At 39.9% G+C, this 23,146-nt stretch overlaps 1 protein-coding gene across 8 annotated transcripts in view; it reads left to right on the top strand.

Annotated features, from left to right (window-relative positions):
* The window catches only part of abi1a (abl-interactor 1a), a 56,837-nt gene that overhangs the window by 1,387 nt on the left and 32,304 nt on the right, over positions 1 to 23,146 (top strand). For all 8 annotated transcript variants that reach the window (XM_046847335.1, XM_046847339.1, XM_046847343.1 and 5 more), the window contains exon 2: positions 20,643 to 20,810. In XM_046847335.1, the coding sequence (XP_046703291.1) occupies positions 20,643 to 20,810 (168 nt within the window). The remainder of the gene's footprint in view (positions 1 to 20,642; positions 20,811 to 23,146) is intronic.

The following is a 23,146-nucleotide window of genomic DNA, read 5'->3' on the forward strand; positions in this document are numbered from 1 at the left end:
GTATGAATGAATGATTGGTTGGATTATTGATTTGATTGGTTGGTTGTATAAATGTTGGATTATTGATTTGATTGGTTGGTTGTATGAATGAATGATTGGTTGGATTATTGATTTGATTGGTTGGTTGTATGAATGAATGATTGGTTGGATTATTGATTTGATTGGTTGGTTGTTTGAATGTTGGATTATTGATTGGATTGGTTGGTTGTATGAATAAATGATTGGTTGGATTATGAATTGCTAATTTTATCAGTTGGTTGATTAATGAATGATTGGTTGTCTGATTGGTTGGATAGTTGAATGATTTGGTTGGTTGATTTTTTTTATTGGGAACAAAATGGCTTTATATAATAATAATCATCGTGATCATAATAGTAAAAGTAGTTACATTAATATTAGTGAAAATATTTTTTGTTATTGTTCTTCTCTTGAAAACTAGAATGATGAACAAAAGAGGTGAATCCTCTGAGCTGCTGCTGATTATATTTTCTTTCAAAGGAACTGTATGAATGAATACACATTGAACACCACTTTCACTCCAGTTCGAGGTGTGTGTTGTGTGTTTTCTTCTAAGATCCTGCTTCCTTTTTTCTTTTGCCTCAGTAAGCTTTCTGCAAGATTTGATGTTTTGATGCGAGTTCTGTGGCAGATTTTACTTCAAGAGGGAAAAACACACTGATACACACACACACACACACACACACACACACACACTAATGAACATATTTACACACAGGTAAACACACACACTGAACACACATACAGTCACTTCGATGAACATACACACACACCCTGATGTACACATACCAACATACATACACACTGATGAGCACATATACACACTAGTGAACATTCATACACACAATGATACACACTGGTGAACAGTCATACACACACTGATTAACACACAGACTGATGAACATACTAATGAACATACACACACACACACACACACACACAATGATGAACTCAGGCTCCCTGATGAATGCATCTGCTGATGAGGACACATGAATGCGCACACACAACTACGTTTTGATACACACACACACACACACACACACACACACACACACAAACACAGCTGAGCCTTAAAAAAGGCAGATCTCCGCCACTGTTGTATTTCCTTCTAGTAGAAAAACATTGTGCTTTTTTGCTGACGCTGGTCTGTTGCCACATTTGTGCCACTTCTTCTTTTTACTTTAAACTTTTTCTGACTTTCCTACTAATTATTTCATCAGCACATTCCTTCTCTTAGAGTTTTTTTCATTGGTTTTTGTTTCAGGTTTGATACAATGTGTGTTTTAGATGAAGTGAATTCACTTCCTCTTTAGATGGAATTGGAAATGATTTTTTTCTTCTTGGGTTTAATTTGTAGTGCTCTTGTGATTCCTATGCTGGTTTGATTTGGAGTGGCAGGAATATTCTGAAATAATTTATATGGACTGGAAAATTTACACAAACCTGTGCAATGTCAGTGTAACAAGTTATTTCCTGTTCTCAGTTACGTTATAGCAGCTATGAATGACCTTTCCGTTACTACACAAACATAGACCTGGAATGTCCTGAAAATGTAAGACAAATTTACCTCTGACTGTTAATAAAGCTACAAAGAGCTGATACTGGAGACTTCTTTTTTTTAATGAAGTAAATATTTATCACTTCACAGTATATTTTTAAATCATTTGTCTTAAATGGGGAACTGTTGTCTAATCCACTGCTAAATTGATCAATAAGAATGGAGAATGTAAAGTTGTGTTTAATGTGTTTAATTAGTTTACAGTTATTATCTGTCAAATTGTACAAGATAATCCCAGTAAGGATTCTTGTCCTTTGTGTGTGATTATTGTTCACATCTGATTGCATGATGCAAGGATGTATACTATGTGTTTAATTATATGGTGTAAAAACGGGTCCTTTGTGTCTGATTATACAAAGCCAGAGTGTGTTCTTCACGTCTGATAATACAACACCAGAATGTGTGTTCATGTCAGATTCTTCATCTTTATGTGAGGACGTGTTCTTTATGTTCAGGTTGTACGATGTGAGGACGTGTTCTTTATGTTCAGGTTGTACGATGTGAGGACGTGTTCTTTATGTTCAGGTTGTACGATGTGAGGACGTGTTCTTTATGTTCAGGTTATGCGATGTGAGGACGTGTTCTTTATGTTCAGGTTATGCGATGTGAGGGCGTGTTCTTTATGTTCAGGTTGCGATGTGAGGCGTGTTCTTTATGTTCAGGTTATGCGATGTGAGGACGTGTTCTTTATGTTCAGGTTATGCACGTGAGGACGTGCTCTTTATGTTCAGGTTGTACGACGTGAGGCGTGTTCTTTATGTTCAGGTTATACGGCGTGAAGGCGTGTTCTTTATGGTTAGGTTATGCGATGTGAGGGCGTGTTCTTTATGGTTAGGTTATACGATGTGAGGACGTGTTCTTTATGGTTAGGTTATGCGATGTGAGGGCGTGTTCTTTATGTTCAGGTTGTCGGCGTGAAGACGTGTTCTTTATGTTGAGGTTGTTCGGCGTGAAGGCGTGTTCTTTATGTTGAGGTTGTTCGATGTGAGGGCGTGTTCTTTATGGTTAGGTTATGCGATGTGAGGCGTGTTCTTTATGTTCAGGTTGTACGACGTGAGGACGTGTTCTTTATGTTCAGGTTGTACGGCGTGAAGACGTGTTCTTTATGTTCAGGTTATGCGATGTGAGGGCGTGTTCTTTATGGTTGGGTTATGCGATGTGAGGGCGTGTTCTTTATGTTCAGGTTGTATGCGATGTGAGGGCGTGTTCTTTATGTTGAGGTTGTTCGATGTGAGGCGTGTTCTTTATGCTTAGGTTATGCGATGTGAGGGCGTGTTCTTTATGTTCAGGTTATGCGGCGTGAAGGCGTGTTCTTTATGTTCAGGTTATGCGGCGTGAAGACGTGTTCTTTATGTTCAGGTTATGCGGCGTGAGGGCGTGTTCTTTATGGTTAGGTTATGCGATGTGAGGGCGTGTTCTTTATGGTTAGGTTATGCGATGTGAGGGCGTGTTCTTTATGTTCAGGTTATGCAGCGTGAGGGCGTGTTCTTTATGTTGAGGTTGTTCGATGTGAGGGCGTGTTCTTTATGCTTAGGTTGTACGATGTGAGGACGTGTTCTTTATGTTCAGGTTGTACGACGTGAAGACGTGTTCTTTATGTTGAGGTTGTTCGATGTGAGGACGTGTTCTTTATGGTTAGGTTGTACGATGTGAGGACGTGTTCTTTATGTTCAGGTTGTACGACGTGAAGACGTGTTCTTTATGTTCAGGTTGTACGACGTGAGGACGTGTTCTTTATGGTTAGGTTGTACGATGTGAGGACGTGTTCTTTATGGTTAGGTTGTACGATGTGAGGACGTGTTCTTTATGTTCAGGTTGTACGACGTGAAGACGTGTTCTTTATGTTGAGGTTGTTCGATGTGAGGACGTGTTCTTTATGGTTAGGTTGTACGATGTGAGGACGTGTTCTTTATGTTCAGGTTGTACGACGTGAAGACGTGTTCTTTATGTTGAGGTTGTTCGATGTGAGGCGTGTTCTTTATGGTTGGGTTATGCGATGTGAGGCGTGTTCTTTATGGTTGGGTTATGCGATGTGAGGCGTGTTCTTTATGTTCAGGTTGTTCGATGTGAGGCGTGTTCTTTATGGTTAGGTTATGCGATGTGAGGACGTGTTCTTTATGTTCAGGTTATACGGCGTGAAGGCGTGTTCTTTATGTTCAGGTTGCGATGTGAGGCGTGTTCTTTATGGTTGGGTTATGCGATGTGAGGCGTGTTCTTTATGGTTAGGTTGTACGATGTGAGGACGTGTTCTTTATGTTCAGGTTATGCACGTGAGGACGTGTTCTTTATGTTGAGGTTGTTCGATGTGAGGACGTGTTCTTTATGGTTAGGTTGTACGATGTGAGGACGTGTTCTTTATGTTCAGGTTGTACGACGTGAAGACGTGTTCTTTATGTTGAGGTTGTTCGATGTGAGGACGTGTTCTTTATGGTTAGGTTGTACGATGTGAGGACGTGTTCTTTATGTTCAGGTTGTACGACGTGAAGACGTGTTCTTTATGTTTATGTTCAGTATACAATAGGATTCCACGTTCTTCGTGTCCGATTATAAGATATGGGAACGTGTTGAAAAAACAAAAACTGCAAACTTTAAATATGGAGCACTTCTAGACCTAAAGCTTTGGGGTTTAAATTTAAATGTACAACCTCCTAGTCATACACAGATCAAAAAATATCACTGCTAATAGATTAATACCACACACCATCTGTCAGAAATGTTGTAATACAGAAATAAAATATACTGGTGGGGATGTAAATTAAAATGACCTCCCTGTAAATGAGTTTTATGTTATCGTGTGAAATGTGAGCACTTTTTGATTTGAGAGAATACCTGTATGAGAGCTCTTTGTTTGAGTGTGTTTAATCCCTGTACCCTTCTCTAAACTAACTCTCTTGCTCTGATGAGGTAAAAATTCCTTGACTAGGACTTGTTTGACGAGTAAAGCCGGATGCTCCTGTGCCAGTTTTTTTTTTTTTTCGGTTGAGTTTTTAGGACGGCAACCCGATTTGCAGGCTCACTTACCGCTCGGCTTTCTCCAAATGACGGAGAGATAGAAACACACCCTGGTGTGTTTAGGTTCATGTCTTGTCTTGACTCGTGTTTGTTTTGCGTACGAGTTTGGCTCAGGGGCCTGAGCGTGCTCAGTGCGAGGCTTCATATCGCTGTAGCAATGCATCAAGGCAGATGGTGGAACGAGGCCACTGCCCCACTTAATAACACTGTGTGTGTGTGTGTGTGTGTGTGTGTGTGTGTGTGTGTGTGTGTGTGTGTTAGTGTATATGTGTGTACCATGTGTTGGGATGTTCAGCCTTTACCCCAGTTTCCTGCATTCCTCTTCTTCCTCTTCTGTCCCTAAAGATAATGCCAATACACACACTGTTCAAGTGGTAAACGTTATAAGAACACTATTGCTAGGCAACAGGAAATATAAACACCCATGCTAGCTAGTGAATAAGACTTAAATAGCTAATATTTACCTCAGATGTGATGCTAAAATACTGAAATAAAACTCCAGACAGTAGTTCCACTTAACACCGTGTGTTAGTGTCCATTCAGTGCTGTATAAACAAACCCTAAGCTCGCTAATGACAAAGATTTAGCGGAGATCTAAAATAACAAACTTTTATGGACCTGGCGATGCATACGTGTGTGAAGAACAAGAACAACGTGTGATGATGAACAACTAGGAAAAGGCTTATTACATCTGAAATTGCTCTAATTATTTGTTCTATGAAACCACACACACACACACACACACACACACACACACACACACACACACACACACACACACACACACAGGCTTTTACTTAGAAACTAAGTGGTTTAGTGTGAAAACAGGCAGAACACAGAAGACTGATGTGACGTTTGACCAAAAGAGTTCCACATTTCCGCCAATCCTAGGTATGATAACAGCTGGCACTTTACTGAGAAAGAGGAACATTCTCTCTCTCTCTCTCTCTCTCTCTCTCTCTCTCTCTCTTTTCTCTCTCTCTCTCTCTCTCTTTTCTCTCTCTCTCTCTCTCTCTCTCTCTCTCTCTCTCTCTTTTCTCTCTCTCTCTCTCTCTCTCTCTCTCTCTCTCTCTCTCTCTCTCTCTCTCTCTCAAGATTTAAGACTCAATGGTTGCTTTATTGGCATGACAAGTATAGACATTTGTATTACTGTAAAACATACAGACACAACACCAGAAATAACAGTCAGAAATAACAATAAACTATAATAATATTATACTATAATATAACTATAATAACAATAAAATAAATAAAAAGTAATAGAATAAATTAGTTTTAATAAAAAAGTACGTGTATATATAAGTACGTGTGTATATATACAATGTATATACTCTAAATGTATATGTTTTTTTTTTATTTGTCTGTCTGTCTTTTTCTCTCTCTAGTCTCTCTCTGTTTGTCTAGCTTTGTCTTTTCTCTCTTTCTCTTCCCTACAATGACACCTTTCTTCGGCCAGCTTATTATCAAAAAACCTGTAATTAGTCTATGACCGAATGAAGCACAGATTAAACGTAAAGATTTCCTGAGATGTTTTGAGAGTTAAGATTTCTGCAGATATCTGTCTCAATGATGTAATATAGACAGGGTTTAATATCACATGACTTTTTTTTTTTTATCAACTGAGTGACCTGCACGTGATGTTCACTCCACCACCGGTGTGTGAGATCGGGAGTGGAAAGCCTCAGCCTGTGTGTGTGTGTGTGTGTGTGTGTGTGTGTGTGTGTGTGTGTGTGTGTGTGTGTGGGTAGGTAGGTAGGTAGGTGTGGTTGGGTGAGAGTCTGTTTAGGACCACCTTCTCTACAGGCCACTGTAGATCCTGGAGGTGGAGCTTACTGACTTAGAATGAGCTCATTTATACGCACTTATAAGGGCCATGCTCAAGGGCCAAACAGCAGCAGCTTGGCTGTGCTGGGATTTGAACTTACAATCTTGAGATCATACTTATGTTTTGACCACTGACCTACCAGTTTCTTAGATTACACGTAAAATGACGCTACATGCTCAGATTTGCAGATTGTATCTGGGATTGTATCTGTATCACTTTGCTACATACTTTGTTGTTGTTTTCCCTCTGTTATTCTGTCTGGATGGGAGCAAAAGCTGCTCTAAAACCTGGATGTATAGAGAGAATTTTGTTTTGTTTCATCGTACATAAAAAAAAAAAATACTGACCAAATTTTTACCTCATGTAACTTGTGTGAATAATGCACAATGGTGTAATTTGCTGTAAATTGATTCGTATATGATGACGTATATGTTTGTTTTATTAGTAGCGGGGAATAAGTTGTATGAATTAAACTGTTTTTCAAAAAGTGTAACGATGCCCATCTCTTGTACTCGTTTACAATCCTGTTGCAAAAAGATGACAAAATAAAACCCCAGGTTGCCAGATTGTGACTGTTATCATTGCATTGTGTTTCAATTAATTCTCAGTCGTCTCTCTAAATCTCTTAATGAAAGGCTAACCGAGACGCATTAGCATTTTTGGCAAGCAACCGCCTCTCCAGCATGAAGCGAGCAGCGTTTTCATGAGGGCCGAGCCACCTGGCGTGGCTGCGAGAGAGCACGCAGGATGGTTTAGCATTTCTGTCATCATCTTCCCAACGTTTTGACACACTGCATCTTGCTCAGCTTTTCATCCGATTGCTCATTCTTTTTAAAAACGTGGATACGGATTCCTTCCAGATAGCAAAGCACCGTGTTCTCTCCGGTCTCTGGTTTATTTTTCTTCCCTCCATGTTGTCTTTATTGTCCCTGTCGTGCCTGTGTCTTGATTCCTATTCAGCGTGGACACTCTGATTACTCAGGCGATTGATGTGGGTTCACATTCTATTGAATTCTGAAGAAAAAAGGCTTTGTTTAGATCTCAACCAGTGAGCAGAATAACAGAAATGCTTTCCCATTTGTTGAAATTTTAATTTTTGCTACTCTGCAACTCATGTTTTTATACCTAATCTGAAGTTTTTGCTTTAAAAAAAGAACAATGTTGATTATTTGCTGTTAAATATCCAGCATTTTGGTAAAGTTTGTAAATTTTTTTTTATTTATTTATTTTTTTGGTCCAAACTGAACCACAATGTGTTTTCCAGATTTATAAAACATTTGCTGATTTCCTTCAAATTGATCTCTGTGTGATGATAAATACCAGTTATATATTTATATATATTTACCTGTAGCCACACCCTTGAATCCCCATAAAAAGCAGTGTCTATAAAGCTGAAAATGACTAAATGATGAATAAACTGTGATCAAGCTTCAGGTAATGCAGCTCAGCAACTGCCATATACACACCATACATCTATTTAGGGTGACAAAACTATAGTTCTAATTAGATGTCTTCTTTGACTAATAACATTTGACATGTGCGTCTTTTTGAACATCCCATTCCGCATTTGGTTCCCATGTACCGTCAGAATTCCCTCCACTCTTCTGGGGTTCCACTTGATTTTGGAGTGCGATTTTGGAGTGCGCTTGAGGAGATGTCAGTAAAGTCAGGTAGTGATGTAGGTGAGGTGAGGAGGCCTGGGGTGTAGTCAGTGTTCACATTCATCTCCAATAGGGTTGAGGTCAGAGCTTTATAGCAGGTCACTTGAGATCTTCTAATTGTATTCATGGAAAGGATATCTTTTAAAGGTGTGCTAACAGGCTGGAGCTGGTTTGGGTCTCCTAGTTTAAGTAAATGGAAAATTTCATAATACTGCATCCCACAGCGTCCATTACAATTGTGTGCCTTCAGCTGTGTAGTAGAAGTTTGTGGAGAGACTACATATGGCTGGGAAAGTCAGGTGTCCCAATACTTTTTGTCCATATAGTGCACATATTAGCTGTCTCACTCTGTATAGACCTGAAACTGTATGTTGATATGGATATATCTGTATATAAGCAGTGCATTCATTTCGAACGCTGATTGCAATTTACCTGTGTGTTCCAGCCAATCACAATCCAGTATTCAGACAGACCTTGATATAATGCAGTATATGATATAGGCGTGTTTATGCATAGGCGTGTTCTTTTTAATATTAAAATCTCACAAACAAAAAGACACAACGTTTGTAGAAAAAATATATATACTTCCGGTAAATCACATATTGATTGCTTGGCAAAGATTCCTACTCAGATTTCTACCGGCGTGTGGAAACTCTTTAATATTCCACATCATGAGTTTATGGAATTTTTCTGAAGTCCGAGTTCAGGCATATCTTTACGTCCTCTATCGCGTCCCAGAGGACAGACAGAGCGTTTACAAGACATGAAACTCTTGAGCCTCTTGAGATGAACTGTACATTTGCATGCTGAGCTGCAATGATGTGAAAAAGCCTGACTGATACTTTCAGTTTTCTGCTTCTGTCAGCAAAATATGATGACTTAGATTTTTCCTCTTTTTTTCTTGTGTTTTGATTTTTTTTTTACACTTTTTTCGCTTTCTTTCTATTTTTTGACGCTTTTTTTGTTAGCGGGGGCTTGTGGATGACAAGAAATATTTTGGTGTAAATGATGAAATAATGTAAAGAAAAGAAAAAAGAAGAGAGAAATGTAGGTGTAGAAACGTTTTGTTGAACTTTTTTTTTCCCCCCTGTGATTTAGTTGTATGTTTGTGCTCTATGAAGTAGAAAGAACATTTTGCGATGTTATCGCGTTGCATAATCGCTATGTTACGCAAGTTTGATGCGTGCATTTCTGTAGATTGTTGTCTTGCGCTTGTACGGGTGTTGAATCGGGGCGATTGATAAAAATAGTATACAAAAAGAATTGAATTCGTTGTACTGTTCATTTTTTGTTCAGAGTCATAACTGGAAGTTTTGTCGTATATTTTTTTTATTTTTTAATCTCCATCCAATCGAGATAAATTTATACTGGGAGAATAACTGGCCTTCGTGTGTGCTTTGTTCGAGATTTTCTCAATAAAACAAGCAAACTGTAGCATCAGTGTCCTAGATTTCAGTTAAGTAGTGCTTGAAGTGTGCTTGAAGTTTGTTGACTGATCTAAAGTTAATACTGGTATATAGTGTGGAGACACATAGTCACATGCATGTTCCTTTTGTTTCAACAAACAATGTAAAAGGCAGAAACACACAAAAATTGGACATTAAACAACCAGAAAATAGTTCTGTGGACAGATGGGACATTTTTGTGTTTAATAGAAGAACTTATGCAAGATGGAGAACATGACAACAGTGTGTAATATACAACAGGTTTACTGGCGGCGCTGTTTTGTGTATTTGTCTTACACTGTCTTGTGTTGTCTTTGCACTGTTTGCACAAGGTTGCACATGATGCACTTTATGTGGCGAGGACACTTACTAGTTCTTAGCCCTGTGTTTTCTGTTTCTGTGATTGTTGTTGTATGTAGCACCAGGGTTCTGGAGGAACGTTGTTTCATTTTCCTGTCTACTGCGTCAGATATATAGTTGAAATGACAAAAAAAAGCTTCTTGACTTGACTTGATAACAGACTGCCTCACCCCCACAGTCAAACATGGAGGTGGTTTGGGGTTGTTTTAAAGCAGGTAGGTTGGGGACTTGAATCCTGAACCAACATGGCAACCGTACCATGTAATTCCGTCTGGACTGCGGCTGATTGGAAATGTACGTCTGAGCTCTGTGAGAGTTATCTAGAGATCAAACAGTCGTTTGGAGTGATATCTGCCCAGTCACCGCACCTAAATCCTAATGAACTGCTCTGGGATGAACACGAAATCTCCAACTAGTGAAGAACAAATTTGGCAGGTTTTACAAGAGACCCGGCAAAGCTGATTGTCTTAACCACTAACTGTCCGGATAATTGTCAAACATTTTCTACATTTAAATGTGTGACATGTCTCTCGACAATTTGAAGTGAAAACATAAAGAGAGTTAAGTGAGAAGCTGTGGCGAGAACACGAGTCCAGGTGAGAGTGTGTGGAGGAAAGATTCTCCCACTGTGTGTATATGATGTAACTTCATATTATACATATCTGATGTGCAGGAGAATGAAACACTGAACTCCATTCATTATTCTCCTACCCTACATCACTACTTTTACTTTTCATACTTAAGTCTGTTCGAAGGAGAGAAATGTTGTGCTTCACCAGCGCTAGCTACAGCATTCAGGGTTTATTAGAAAATTCATTTTAATGGCACTAATTTTATTAATGTGCGGTTGATGCGACACGCATTTCTGTTTGACCATTTTTATTAGAAATATAAATAAATAAACAAACAAACAAATATAATAATCCATAGAATAGAATGGTATTAAACTGAGCCTCCGATCCCTGGAGAGAACTTCGCCTAGCAACCAGCTCTGGAGGAAACCGAACAAGGCAGATGAAGCAGAGGTGACCTCGTTCATACACCAACAGCCTCAAATTTCAGGCCCACAGCTGGTTTCTATAAGATTCAGGCCAAAGAAAATTACGAATGTTTCCAAAGTTTGAGATCAGAAAATGTAAAAATGTAAAGAAAACTCCGTAACAGTGCGGTTAACTTTTATTGAATTATTTTTTATTTTGGAGTAATTAGATTTTTTTTTCTTTTTATTTAAATATTAGTATTTGCATTTTGATCTACTATGGCTATTAAATTCATATTTTTTTATTTATTTTTTCACAGATATTCTCGTATGCAATTTCAGCAATAAAATGTCAATTTTCCTGAAAAGGAAAATAAATGACTTGTTTATTTTTAGAAGCCTGTCTTTATTCTCTTGTATGTTTAGTATCGCTGTTCAATAAAGAAAAAGTACTTCTTATCCGATTGATCGATGGAATAATCAGCAGAACACTCGATTACTAAAATAATCAGTAGCTACAGCCCTAATAGTGCTGCTGTGCCCAGATGCATCTCTGTTCCCTCTACAGATGTTGTAATAATGACACAAACTGTAAAGTTACCAACAGATCATGTTTCTATTTTTCCACCTTTTTTCCACTGTGTATTTGCTGTCGTGAAGTTTTTCGGGCTTGCATCATGTTGCATTCTTCGCGTTCCCACTCCCACGTCTAAAGCGGCGTGTGATCAGTCGACAGCGTGCGTGTTTGGACACGTCCGTCCTGCGCTTGTTTGTACTTAATTGGAGCGGTTTTTGGGTTTTGTGAGGAGAAGACGTTGTAAAATTGCTTCCGATTGTCTTGGGATACGAGTCTGAAGTCTGGCGCTGTAACCGTGGGAGAGTGAGGAATCCAGCTTGGGACTGCTTGACGTTCGGATGACCTTTAGATGTGATGTTTGCGTAGATCCTATCAGCGCCGAGATTACGCCAGAGACCAAATTCTTTTAGGGGCATATTTATTCTTAGCAGTAATATTTTGTTCACAAAATCCTTAAGTGCTAAAGAAATTATTGATGGGGAAGGGAATAAATCGCTTATCAGAGATGTTTCTGAGACAAAACAGGGTGGACTTCCTGTTGTTAGTCATCCCGCTCACCAAGTGGCCAGCCGAGATCTGACATTGAGCAAAAAGCAGATTACATTTGCTTCCTTTGACTACACTTTCATTTTGCACAAAGGCGCTATGTTCGCGAGCGAATGATGAGTCACGGCCTCTCTACAGTGCAATGGCATGACTCTGTGTGTGTGTGTGTGTGTGTGTGTGTGTGTGTGTGTGTGTGTGTGTGTGTGTGTGTGTGTGTGTGTGTGTTGCGTAGATGTGTCACATCCCTTCTTTTTTTCCTCTTGCTACTGAAACCTGAATATGGCGCAAACTTGTGAAATTCCAGGCATTTCTCTCTCCAAAGCCTCTTCTCTTTCTTTTCCCCCGAGATCTGTGAAAAGTGTGAACCCCCGTTTTGCCTGACAGCATGAGAACGCTGGAGGATGTTCTGACTTGTTCAAAGCCCATGAGTTTGATCTGCTTTATCTACATTGCTGCTTTTCAGTTTCGCTCTAAACAGACGCCTCAATCAACAGCAATTAAAACAGGTTTTATTGATTAACTCTGCATATTGATAAAGAGAAAACCTTGAGGTTCTGTTTAGAACGGTACCTCCTTGCTTGCAAAAACTCCCCTCATGAGAAATTGTTTTTACGTACTACCGTGGTTTTGGGTGGGTTTGTTTAAGACGACATCATCCTGTTGCGTCTCATTATAAATTTAGATCTGCCATTTAAAAAAAAAAAAACAAAAACCCCAGATTAAACACAGCGTGGTTACTTTTACCTCGCTTTTACAGCAATCTTGATATCTGAATATAGCCATAGTACATTCGTGAAATGAATCATTTTCTGTTATCGCTTACATTATAGCAGCTACTGAATAAACAGCTTTTCTGGTGTTTATTTGGCGTTTCATTTAAAACGATTGAAAGTTTTACAAGCACCGACACTGGAGACTCCTTCCCTAAATGTTCACCGATAAGCATTAATAATAAACAACCGGATTTTAATTTAGATTTAATGTATTATGTATTAGATTGAGAGTATTAATATAAACCTAGCCTACATACAGCCAGGAAATTACACTATATTGACAATGTTTGAACATTCCATGTATAGTCCCCATTTCCTGTTAGAATCCACTAGATTTTGTGGATTTGTACTAACAAGGGTGTTAGATCTTCCACTCCAACACATGTAAAGCAGATCTTCATGGAGCTGGTTTTGTGCACAGGGGCATTGTCATGCTGGAACAGGTTTTGGTCTCCTAGTTCAAGTGAGGGAAAAATCGAATTATACTGCATCCAAAGATGTCCGACATGATTGTCTGCCTTCAACTCTGTGGTAAAACTTTGGGGGGGGGGAAAGCCACATATGGCTGGAAAAGTCCAGTGTTCCAATACTTTTGTCGATACAGTGCATTATAGTGAACTTTGCAGCAGAATTTAGGGCTGAAATCACATCCTCGCTACAAGTAAAAAGCTAACCCTAACGTTGATCTTCTCTGTGATTAGAATGGTCAGTGTTCCAGATTTAACAAAGTACTGCATCCATATATTCATCCTAAAGGTGTTCAGTAGGGTTGAGGTTCAGAGCTCTATAGCAGGGGGTCTTCCACTCCAACCCATGTACAGCATATCTTTATTGTCAGTTGTAATAGTTGGTATTGTCTTGCCTGAACAGATTTGGGTCTCGTAGTTGAAATGAAGGGAAGATTTAATGCATTAAAATACAACGTACACCATTGTGTGTCACCTTGGGCAAGATTTCTATTGACCCCCAAATGGGTCCAACCTCCCATGGTCCATTGCCACACCCAACAAATCATTCGAACCTTCCATAAAAAAGGTTAAACACATTTAATAATCATTGCAAAATTGCCTGAATTCGAGTAAACTCAGAGTATATTAAACTTCAGCAAAAAAAACAGGTCAATAATTTAAATGAGCGAGGGTGGCGGTGGGGCCCGGGGCGCTCACTAGCACCCCCCTAACTGGTTTCTCCATAGGTGGCCACACACATATAGCTGGGAAAGTCCTGGTGTCCCAATACTTTTGTGGTTATAGTGTGTCTGTGCTGAGGTCACCATTGCTTTTATTAATGAGATTCTACAATGAAATAAGTTTAATAGTTTAATATTGGATTTGATAAGCAGGAAAGATGTTTAGAGAAATCTGAGGACCCATTTGTCAGGACGTTTTGACTGAGCCACTGTAGTAATGGTGGTATGAACGTGTCGAGGTGGGGGCAACTCGCTGGGTATCTCCTTCGGGAGGAAACTTCATCTCTCCTTCCTGTCCTGTTTTAGCCTCCCACATCATGTCTCGCACTTCCTTCAACATATCGTAGGTACACACAGGTTTAAAAACCCCCGACTTGGAACAGCTGTGAATCGTAGAAGTACGTTTTTCACGTACATTGTTTCGCTAAAAGCCTGTAACCAGTGTCCTTTCAGCTGGTTTCACTTTATTTCAACAATCCGCTTAGTCATCCAGGGTCGTTAAAAGCAGATGTTGACACAGTGCTTAGAGTTGGAGTGTGGATTTGTTAGGTGTTAAACGTCACACACACACACACACAGAAGGAGGAGGAGTAGGAGTGAGAGACTATTGGTTGACATGTTGGTGATCCCCTCCTTTAGCTTCCTGTTCTCATATAGCACTGGACTCCCACTGTAATGAAGGCCATAAGAGTTTTACTACCTGTGGTTGTTCCTGTAAAGGGGCGGAGCTATACTTTATTTTAATTAATTTCAAGACTCTTTTCCAGCAGAATAGCCTGATAAAGACGACACATTTGAATAAATCACAGCACTGTATCCAGAATATATACACTATATTGCCAAAAGTCATAAGTACTGGAATGTGCTTTTGGAGCTTCGCATTCCACATTCTTATTCTCTCCACTCTTCTGGGAAGATGTTCCACTAGATTTTGGAGTGTGCTTGTGGAGATTTGTGCTTATTCAGCCACAAGGGTATGTAAAGTCAGATAGTGATGCGGGTGAGGTGAGGAGGTCTGGGGTGCACTCAGTGTTCACATTCATCCCAAAGGTTCTCAGTGGGATTATTAGCTCTATAGCAGGGACATCTTCCACTCCAACCCATTTAGAGCAGATCTTCATGGAGTTTGCTTTGTGCACAGGGGATTTGTCATGCTGGAACAGGTTTGGGTCTCCTAGTTCAAGTGAAGGAAAAATGTCATGCAACTGCATCCAAAGACGTTCTATACTATTGTGTGCCTTCAGCGTTTCATAACAATTTTGGGAAGGAACCACATATGGCTGGGAAAGTCAGGTGTCCTGATACGTTTGTCCATAGAGTGTATAGTGAACATCTGAAAATAAAAAATAAAAGGGCCAGCGACAGACTGTTTATTGCTGCTGTAATGTCATTAATAAGAAATCGCACCATCTTTCTAAAGTTGCTCCACAACTTTAAATGTAATGCGGATCAAGGATTCCTAGGATTGGTCGGCGTTCCTGATTGACAGGAGAGAGATTAGTATGCCCCGCCCACTCATAGAGCGCCGTCTTCTGGATTTCCTGCCGAGAAAGCGAATGGCTCTCTAATGCGTAAACTCCCTTAGGATTCGCTGCGCTTTAAATCATAATCACATTTACACTACATTCAGGAGATATTCCGTTACGGCGCCAGTTCCATAATTATTGCTGAAAATAGGTGTTTAAAAAAAACAACTCTCTGAAAATGCCTTTGCGACTGTAATATCTACATAACGAATGATAAAAACGCTAAATGCATTATACTTTACATGATATTTTTACATTATAGATTCAGTTCAGTGTTATATGTTTAGTGCTTTCAATAATGCACATTGTCACAAAGCAGCTTTACATGCAGGTTTATTTGGAAAGCCAACGATATGATGCATATTATACATTAAGGATACATATGAAGCAGCTACGGATGCCATGCGATACGATTCACCGTGTTCGATTCAACATGCAATGCAAATACGATGCAGTGGAGAAAATATGACTCTCTGCGATTCAATATGGTGCAGATAGTTCACTTTTATTTCTTTGGTTCAGACAGACAGCAAATCATCAATTTATTTAAGTGCCTTTTGTTCCATCTGCAGGAAGTCACAGCTCTACCTCTGCCATGTTAATCTGTATTCTATGTGACACTCAGGACACGCCTCGGTCTCCGTAGTGTTGCGATACGTCATATTCACGTAACAGCGACGAGAAATTCGATCTACATATCAAATACTGGTCACAAATTATTGTTTACTTTCTAAATAATAAAAGTGTAGCACATATAGGCGGCTTTCTTTTTAAACAGCGCATTGAATATGAAATCCTGCTTTTCGTTTATAAGGCTTTATATAACCTGGCTGCTTTTTATTTATCTGACCAACTTCTAATATATACTCCTTCCTGAACTCTTAGATCAATGTCCTCATCCTACTTAGTAATTTACTTCCTCTTGATATCCGCAACAGCGACTCTGTCTCTATTTTCGAATCTCGTTTGAAAACGGATCTTTTCAGGCAGCCATATCGGTCGTATTTGCATTTCTGGTTGTAGAGTGTTTCATTATTTGATACTGTTATATATTATATATATTGTTATTATATAAATCAATCGTTATTTTACTGATGCAGATGTGTGAAAAATGATCCTGATTCAAATGCCAACTTGGATCAATGCATCACATCGTTCATTTTTAAGCCGATGCACGATCTTACCATCCCTACTTTATCCCTGATGAGTGAGCCAGAGATGCTGGTGGTGGTGAGGGAAAAGCTCCCTGAGATGATATAAAGAATGAAAACCTTGAAAGGATCCAAACTCGAGAGAGAACCTCAACCGGTTGACATCTGGAGATTTATTCGTTATAGTTTCATCGTGAAGTCTGTTTGTTTAAAGTGACCCATCCTCAGGAAGTGGTTGCCATTTCATGAGAACTTCATCCGCAATTAGGGCATAAGTATAGATCGTATCACTCTATCATCTGAAAGGGGCAGCTGTAGAGGACAGGGGGGGTGGAGACGGATGATCCGCTGTCTCCGGGTCTCTGACTCGCCCTGGGTTGAGTGCGGTTCTTTTGCTGCGTGGTGTAGAAACCCTTTGCTCCAGCTCTCATGACACACACCGGATATGAAGTCAGTGTGATATCAGTAATTCAATCCAGGGAGCCGCTATGTGCTGAAATTACAGCAGGGTGTTGCTAATGGCTCGCTAATGTAATAGTGAAAATGTGCCAAAATGCATCGTGTGTGTGTGTGTGTGTGTGTGTGTGTGTGTGTGTGTGTGTGTGTGTGTGTGTGTGTGTGTGTGTGTGTGTGTGTGTGTGTGTGTGTGTGTGTGGTGTTTTCTCCCTAGTTACATAGTACTACACAGTTTTGGTATAAACAGATATATTCTCTCTTCATTAAGTAAAGAAAGTCATTTACATTCATGAAACACTTTTATCCCGAGCGACTTACAAACAACTTATTCGTACTATGAGCAGTTGAGGGCCTCGTTTAAGGGCCCAGCAGTTACTGTCACTTCATGACGCTGGGATGCGAACTCACGACCTTCCGATCCGAAGTCCTAAGCCTTAACCACCGAGCTTGAAAAATATATTGTTATATATTACTGCATATATTACTTTATATCATTTTTATAATAAATGATTATTACACTGAATCTGAATTTTAAATGACCAGTTTTATTCTGAAAAATGGTTCAAAAATGTTATTAGGTTTATTATTCAATATTGAGTTAAAAGTACATCATGTAAGGGAAAAAGTATGATTTGTTTTACTTCATAATATGGAGATATATTTCTATATTTATGATGGTGATTATTATTATTATTAGTGTTATAGATGTTAGTATAGTTGTTTTATTATTATTATTAATAGTAGTAGTAAAATGCATCACTGCCTAAACACCTTTTCTGTTTTACTACTACTACTACTAATAATAATAATATCATAATTATTTGTCCAAAGTCTATTAGATATCAGAATCCTAAAGGAGAAATCGTGACTATATATAAATATATTAACAATTTTTTAAATTAGTTTGGATCAATTTATTTTTATTATAATATGGTCCTTTGTTTTATTTAATAATGAGAGTTTAGTGATTAATCACAAATCAAAAGAAAATAATCAGATCAGACAACTGCAGTTATCTAATAAACACCAAACCTCAAGTGTAGAAATTATTAGATCAGTGAATCTAATAAACCTGTGTGTGTGTGTGTGTGTGTGTGTGTGTGTGTGTGTGTGTGTGTGTGTGTGGACATCTGAGTGTAGGATTGCTATGTGTTTCTTTTTGAACATCCCATAACACATTTAGTCTCAATTTGCTATTATAATAATGTCCAGTGTTCTGGGAAGATGTTCCACTAGATATTATGGAGATTTAAATGTAGGTGAGGTGAGGAGGCCTTCAGGAAGAGGCAGTCAGCAGTTCTATAGCAGGAGATCTTCCACCCAAACCATGGAAAGCAGATGTTCATGGAGCTGAAACAGGTTTAGATCTCCTAGTTCAAGTGAAACAAAAAATTATTGTCGCATCCAAAGACGTCTTATACATTTTTCAGCTTTGTGGTAACAGTTTGTTCCACATACGGCTATGAAAGGCAGGTGTCCCAATACTTTTGAGGCATATAGTATGTATAGATCTCCTAGAGCCCCGTAATGATGAGGTTAGCTTCAGGATGTGTCTCTAAACAGATTTTAGGAGCACGTTTTCACCACAGACCTCAGTGAGACTTGTTCATCTCGTGATGTCCTCATGTCCTCATGCAGCTGGTGATCTGAGTGTCTGGAGAGCATCATGTGTGTGTTCATGTGAATTGTGCTGCTTTGAACAAGGTCATAAAAAGGACAGTGAAGATTTTGGGCTTATCTAATCAGACAGAAACCGTGTGCTGTGTGTGTGTGTGTGTGTGTGTGTGTGTGTGTGTGTGTGTTTGTGAGAAGCCAGAACAGCAGCAGAGCTTCTATTTTCAGATAAGCGGTGGTTGACCACAGGTTTGATGGAGGCTCACCACACCCGCTCTCGAAGGAACTGAGATCTTCTCACAGCTTTGCAGAGTTTGTTTTGTGGTCGGTTTCAAGAAGCGTGATGGAGAAGACCTCCTTTTTTTTTCGTGCTGTAAACGTCTCTCGCTCCTCACACTCTGGGCTGAGCGGATGATGTAGGATGATGTAACCGGTTATCGGACACACCGAACACTCTTGCACTCGTTCGCAACGGAAAACACGATGAAATCTGTGTCACTCATTTACTACTGCAAAATGATATACGAGGAATAAACTTCTGGGTGTGCAGCAGATATAGGAAAATAATCAACAACAAAGTTAGTTTTGCTTCTCAGAGGTGACTCTTTTCACCGATCACATCCTGAAGTGTTTCATTCTTCTTTTACTGCAGCAGGTATTAAAGAGTAGAACAGCACATCGTCCTTTGTGTCCATTTATAGTTACGTTCAGCGCAAGGGAGTTTATACGATATGAAGCTTTTTGTGAACGAGATGTTGTGAAGATCTCTTTCAGCATTTCTTTAAATATATACACTACATGGACTTACTGAGTAAAAGACAGGAGGTGGAGCTGGAGATGTTGAGATGTTCATTTTGAGTGACGAGGATGGACAGGATTATAAATGAGTTTATTAGAGGGACAGCGCATGTAGAATGTTTTGGAGACAAGGTAAGGGAGGTGAGATTGAGATGGTTTGGACATGTGCAGAGGAGGGACATGGGGTATATCAGTAGGAGAATGCTGAGGATGGAGCCACCAGGAAGGAGGAAAAGAGGAAGACCAAGGAGGAGGTTTATGGATGTGGTGAGGGAAGACATGCAGGTAGTTGGTGTGAAAGAGACAGATGTAGAGGACAGGGGGGTATGGAGACGGATGATCCGCTGTGGTGACCCCTAATGGGAGCAGCCGAAAGAAGAAGAAGATAAATACACTATATGGACAAATAGTTTGTGGACAACTAACCATAAGATTCGTAGATGCTCTTTTGATCATCCACATTTATTCCTTATGTACTGCTATAATAACCTCCACTGTTCTGGAAAGATTTTGGAACGTGCTCACGGAGATTTCTGATCGTTTACCCACAAGAGTGTTTCGAAAAAGTCAAACCGATGTAGGTGAGGTGAACGTTTACTTTCATCCCAAAGGTCTTCACTTTGACTTTGTACACAGGGTTTGGATTGTCATGCTTGGAACAGATTTGTGTCTTTTAGTTCTAGTGAAGGGAAATTTGTGCGCCTCCAATTTTGTAGTAACAGTTTGAGGAAGAACCACAAATGGCTGGAAATGTCAGGTGTCCCAATACTTTTGTCCATACACAGTTTAATTACAGACAGACTGGTGGCAGAAGGTTGGGAAAGAAAACTTAATTCTATCTTTATATATATATATCAAAACCTTCTTATTCAGGGAAGAAACTTTTCCAATGTCTGTATGTGTTATTCCAAATTGCAATATTTTGAACATGAAAAAATATACGACTTTGTTTATTCATTTTATCGTAAAGATCTTGTTGTTTTTGCACAATTAAAATGATGCCTTAAACATTTTTTTGTCGCAGCTTCTGATTGGTCGTCTCCGATATACATGTTTTGATTATCCTGTGTCGTGTTTTTAGCTTCTCGGTTCGTAAAACCGTCAACTGGTTTACTTGAAGTTGCAAACGTTTTTCTCTCACGTGTGATTTTCAGGCGCCGGATAAGAGGAAAGCGCTGGAGGAGACCAAAGCGTACACGACCCAGTCTCTGGCCAGCGTTGCCTACCAGATCAACGCCTTAGCCAACAATGTTCTACAGCTGCTCGACATCCAGGCCTCACAGCTTCGCCGCATGGAGTCGTCCATCAACCACATCTCGCAGGTCTCTCACTCACACTCACGCGTTCACACAAAGAGTGCACTCACATACTATAGACCTACACTTACATACACATTCACAGACACGCAAATGTACACGGACTACACACACACACACACACACACACACACTCCTAGATGGCAGCGTGTGAGTGTGTCCTTATGCTGTAACCCTGTGGAAGGTCCAAGTGACAGAACAAGTTTCTGCTCTCGCTTACACTATAGCGTCATTTGCTCATCCAAAAGTTTGAGCAGCTACAAAACCTTTTTTTGCCTTTTTCTCCCTCTTTTAAAGTTAAAAGCTGAGAGCCCTTTACCGAAAACTTTACAAAGCACAGAGACTCATAAACCCGTCTAACCGGTGGCGTCGTCTGCCGTGTCGAGTCTCTGACAGTGTGCGGTTTCCGTAGAAACGATAACGTATCAATGGACATGATATAATTTAAATCATAATACAAAATTATTCACGTAATAGTTAAAACTACTGTCTGAGCCTTTTGGCCAACCATATGGATTTACACTTATAATAGTGTGTGTATGTGTGTAAGTGAGAGAGATTTTATATCTGTACGTGTCTCTTAGACACTGAGTAAAAGACAGAAACTGAAAGGAAGTGTGTGTGTGTGTGTGTGTGTGTGTGTGTGTGTGTGTGTGTGTGTGTGTGTGTGTGTGTGTGTGTGTGGGGAATGAGTGGGAGATTGTGAAGCTGCTACCTAGAGCTCTGTATGAAGAGGCAGTTAATAGACTATGAACAGACACTGTTTTGTCTGGCCAGCTGGAGCCTCAGTGGAGAGAAAGCACGCGAGAGAGGCTGTGTGTTCCCCTTTTTCAATCTCGTGTGTGTGTGTGTGTGTGTGTGTGATTAATAGATTACTGCACTTCAGGCCCTGATGCGTGTGAAAGCTCTGTTCGGCTCGTATAAAAGAAGCAGCAATGCTTTCTTTACTTTGAAAGAAATTTGACTTGGCATCACGCTGGCCACTTTAATATTTTGAATAATTATACACTTTGATAAATCGCACGCCAATTTTTCTTTGACTGTTGAATGAAGACGGTGGATGGAAGAAAGCCTGACGAAGTGGTAGCTCAGTAGTTAAAGCTCTAGGTTACTAATCAGAAGGTCACTGGTTCAGACCCCCTGGTATTGCCAAGCTGTCATGCTTTGAGCCCATGAACAAAGCCCTTAACCCTCTGAGCGCCACTGTATCATGACTGACCCTGAGTTCTGACCCCAGCTTCCTAACATCGCTGGGATATGCGAACTATAGTTTTTCTTTTGTGGGCTTTGATCATTTATTCCTTCAAATAAGCTCCTGTTGCTCCGATACATCAAATATCTTCCCCATCAGGAAAGTGGTAGCTCAGTGTTTAAGTCATTGGACTTTGTATGACATTCATTTAAATCCCAGCTCCACCAAAACCAAGCTGTCACGGCTGGACCCAGAGCCATAACCCTTTACTGCTCAGATGTAATTGTAAGTCGATCTGGATAAGGGCGTCTGCCAAATGCCATCAATGTAAACGTAAATCTTCGAGTGTCATCTGACCTGGGTTTAGTCGAGCGGATCAGATAGTCGAGAACGTTCCTGAGATACTAGGAAGTACCGTCCTGCACTTTGGATCCACCTGATTCATCTCGCTAGTTTATTAGCCTGCGTCCAGCTGGGGATGGTCCTACAAGATACAGCCTGAAGATCCATGAAGTTACTGAGCAACTCAAAACTGTTAATAATATCACCAGTCTGCTTCTTAACAGTTTGCATGAACACCTCAACAATGATGGAACTGTAATGAATGGACATTTTGTGTTGAGGATGAGGATGGGTTCCTCTCAGGGTTTCTCAAGGAGCAAACTATGGGACAAGGCTCACGTTAAAAGCTCAATACGAATAAAACCGAATTAATTAGAAATATTGTATATCCAATGATGAAAGTGCAACAATAAATGTTACTGCACTCTACAGGCAGCCATGACGACTCCATCCTCTTCCTCCTCCTTCTTCTCTATCGGCTTCTTTCTTAAAGGGATAGTTCTGATTAATTATAGGAAGCCAGACACAGCGTTATTGGGTCGGTATCCTGGATTCCAACACAATGACATATTCTACCCCCAGGACAAACTCCAGCACCCCCTACTCCTCCATCTCCAATCCAACCCCCCACCCCCCATCCTCCCCCGCTTATGCTGTGTGGATGAGTTTATTCCCGAACAGGAAGTGAAGCAGAATGGTTAGAGCAAGGAAGCCCTCCTCCCTCCGGCGCTTCCTGAAGACGAAAACGATGCCGCATAAGAAATCGAGCAGAAAAAACCCCTGATAGATCGATCCGATAGCTGCGGAA

The sequence above is a fragment of the Silurus meridionalis genome, chromosome 4 (genome assembly GCF_014805685.1).
Source record: "Silurus meridionalis isolate SWU-2019-XX chromosome 4, ASM1480568v1, whole genome shotgun sequence".
Lineage (NCBI taxonomy): Eukaryota > Metazoa > Chordata > Actinopteri > Siluriformes > Siluridae > Silurus > Silurus meridionalis.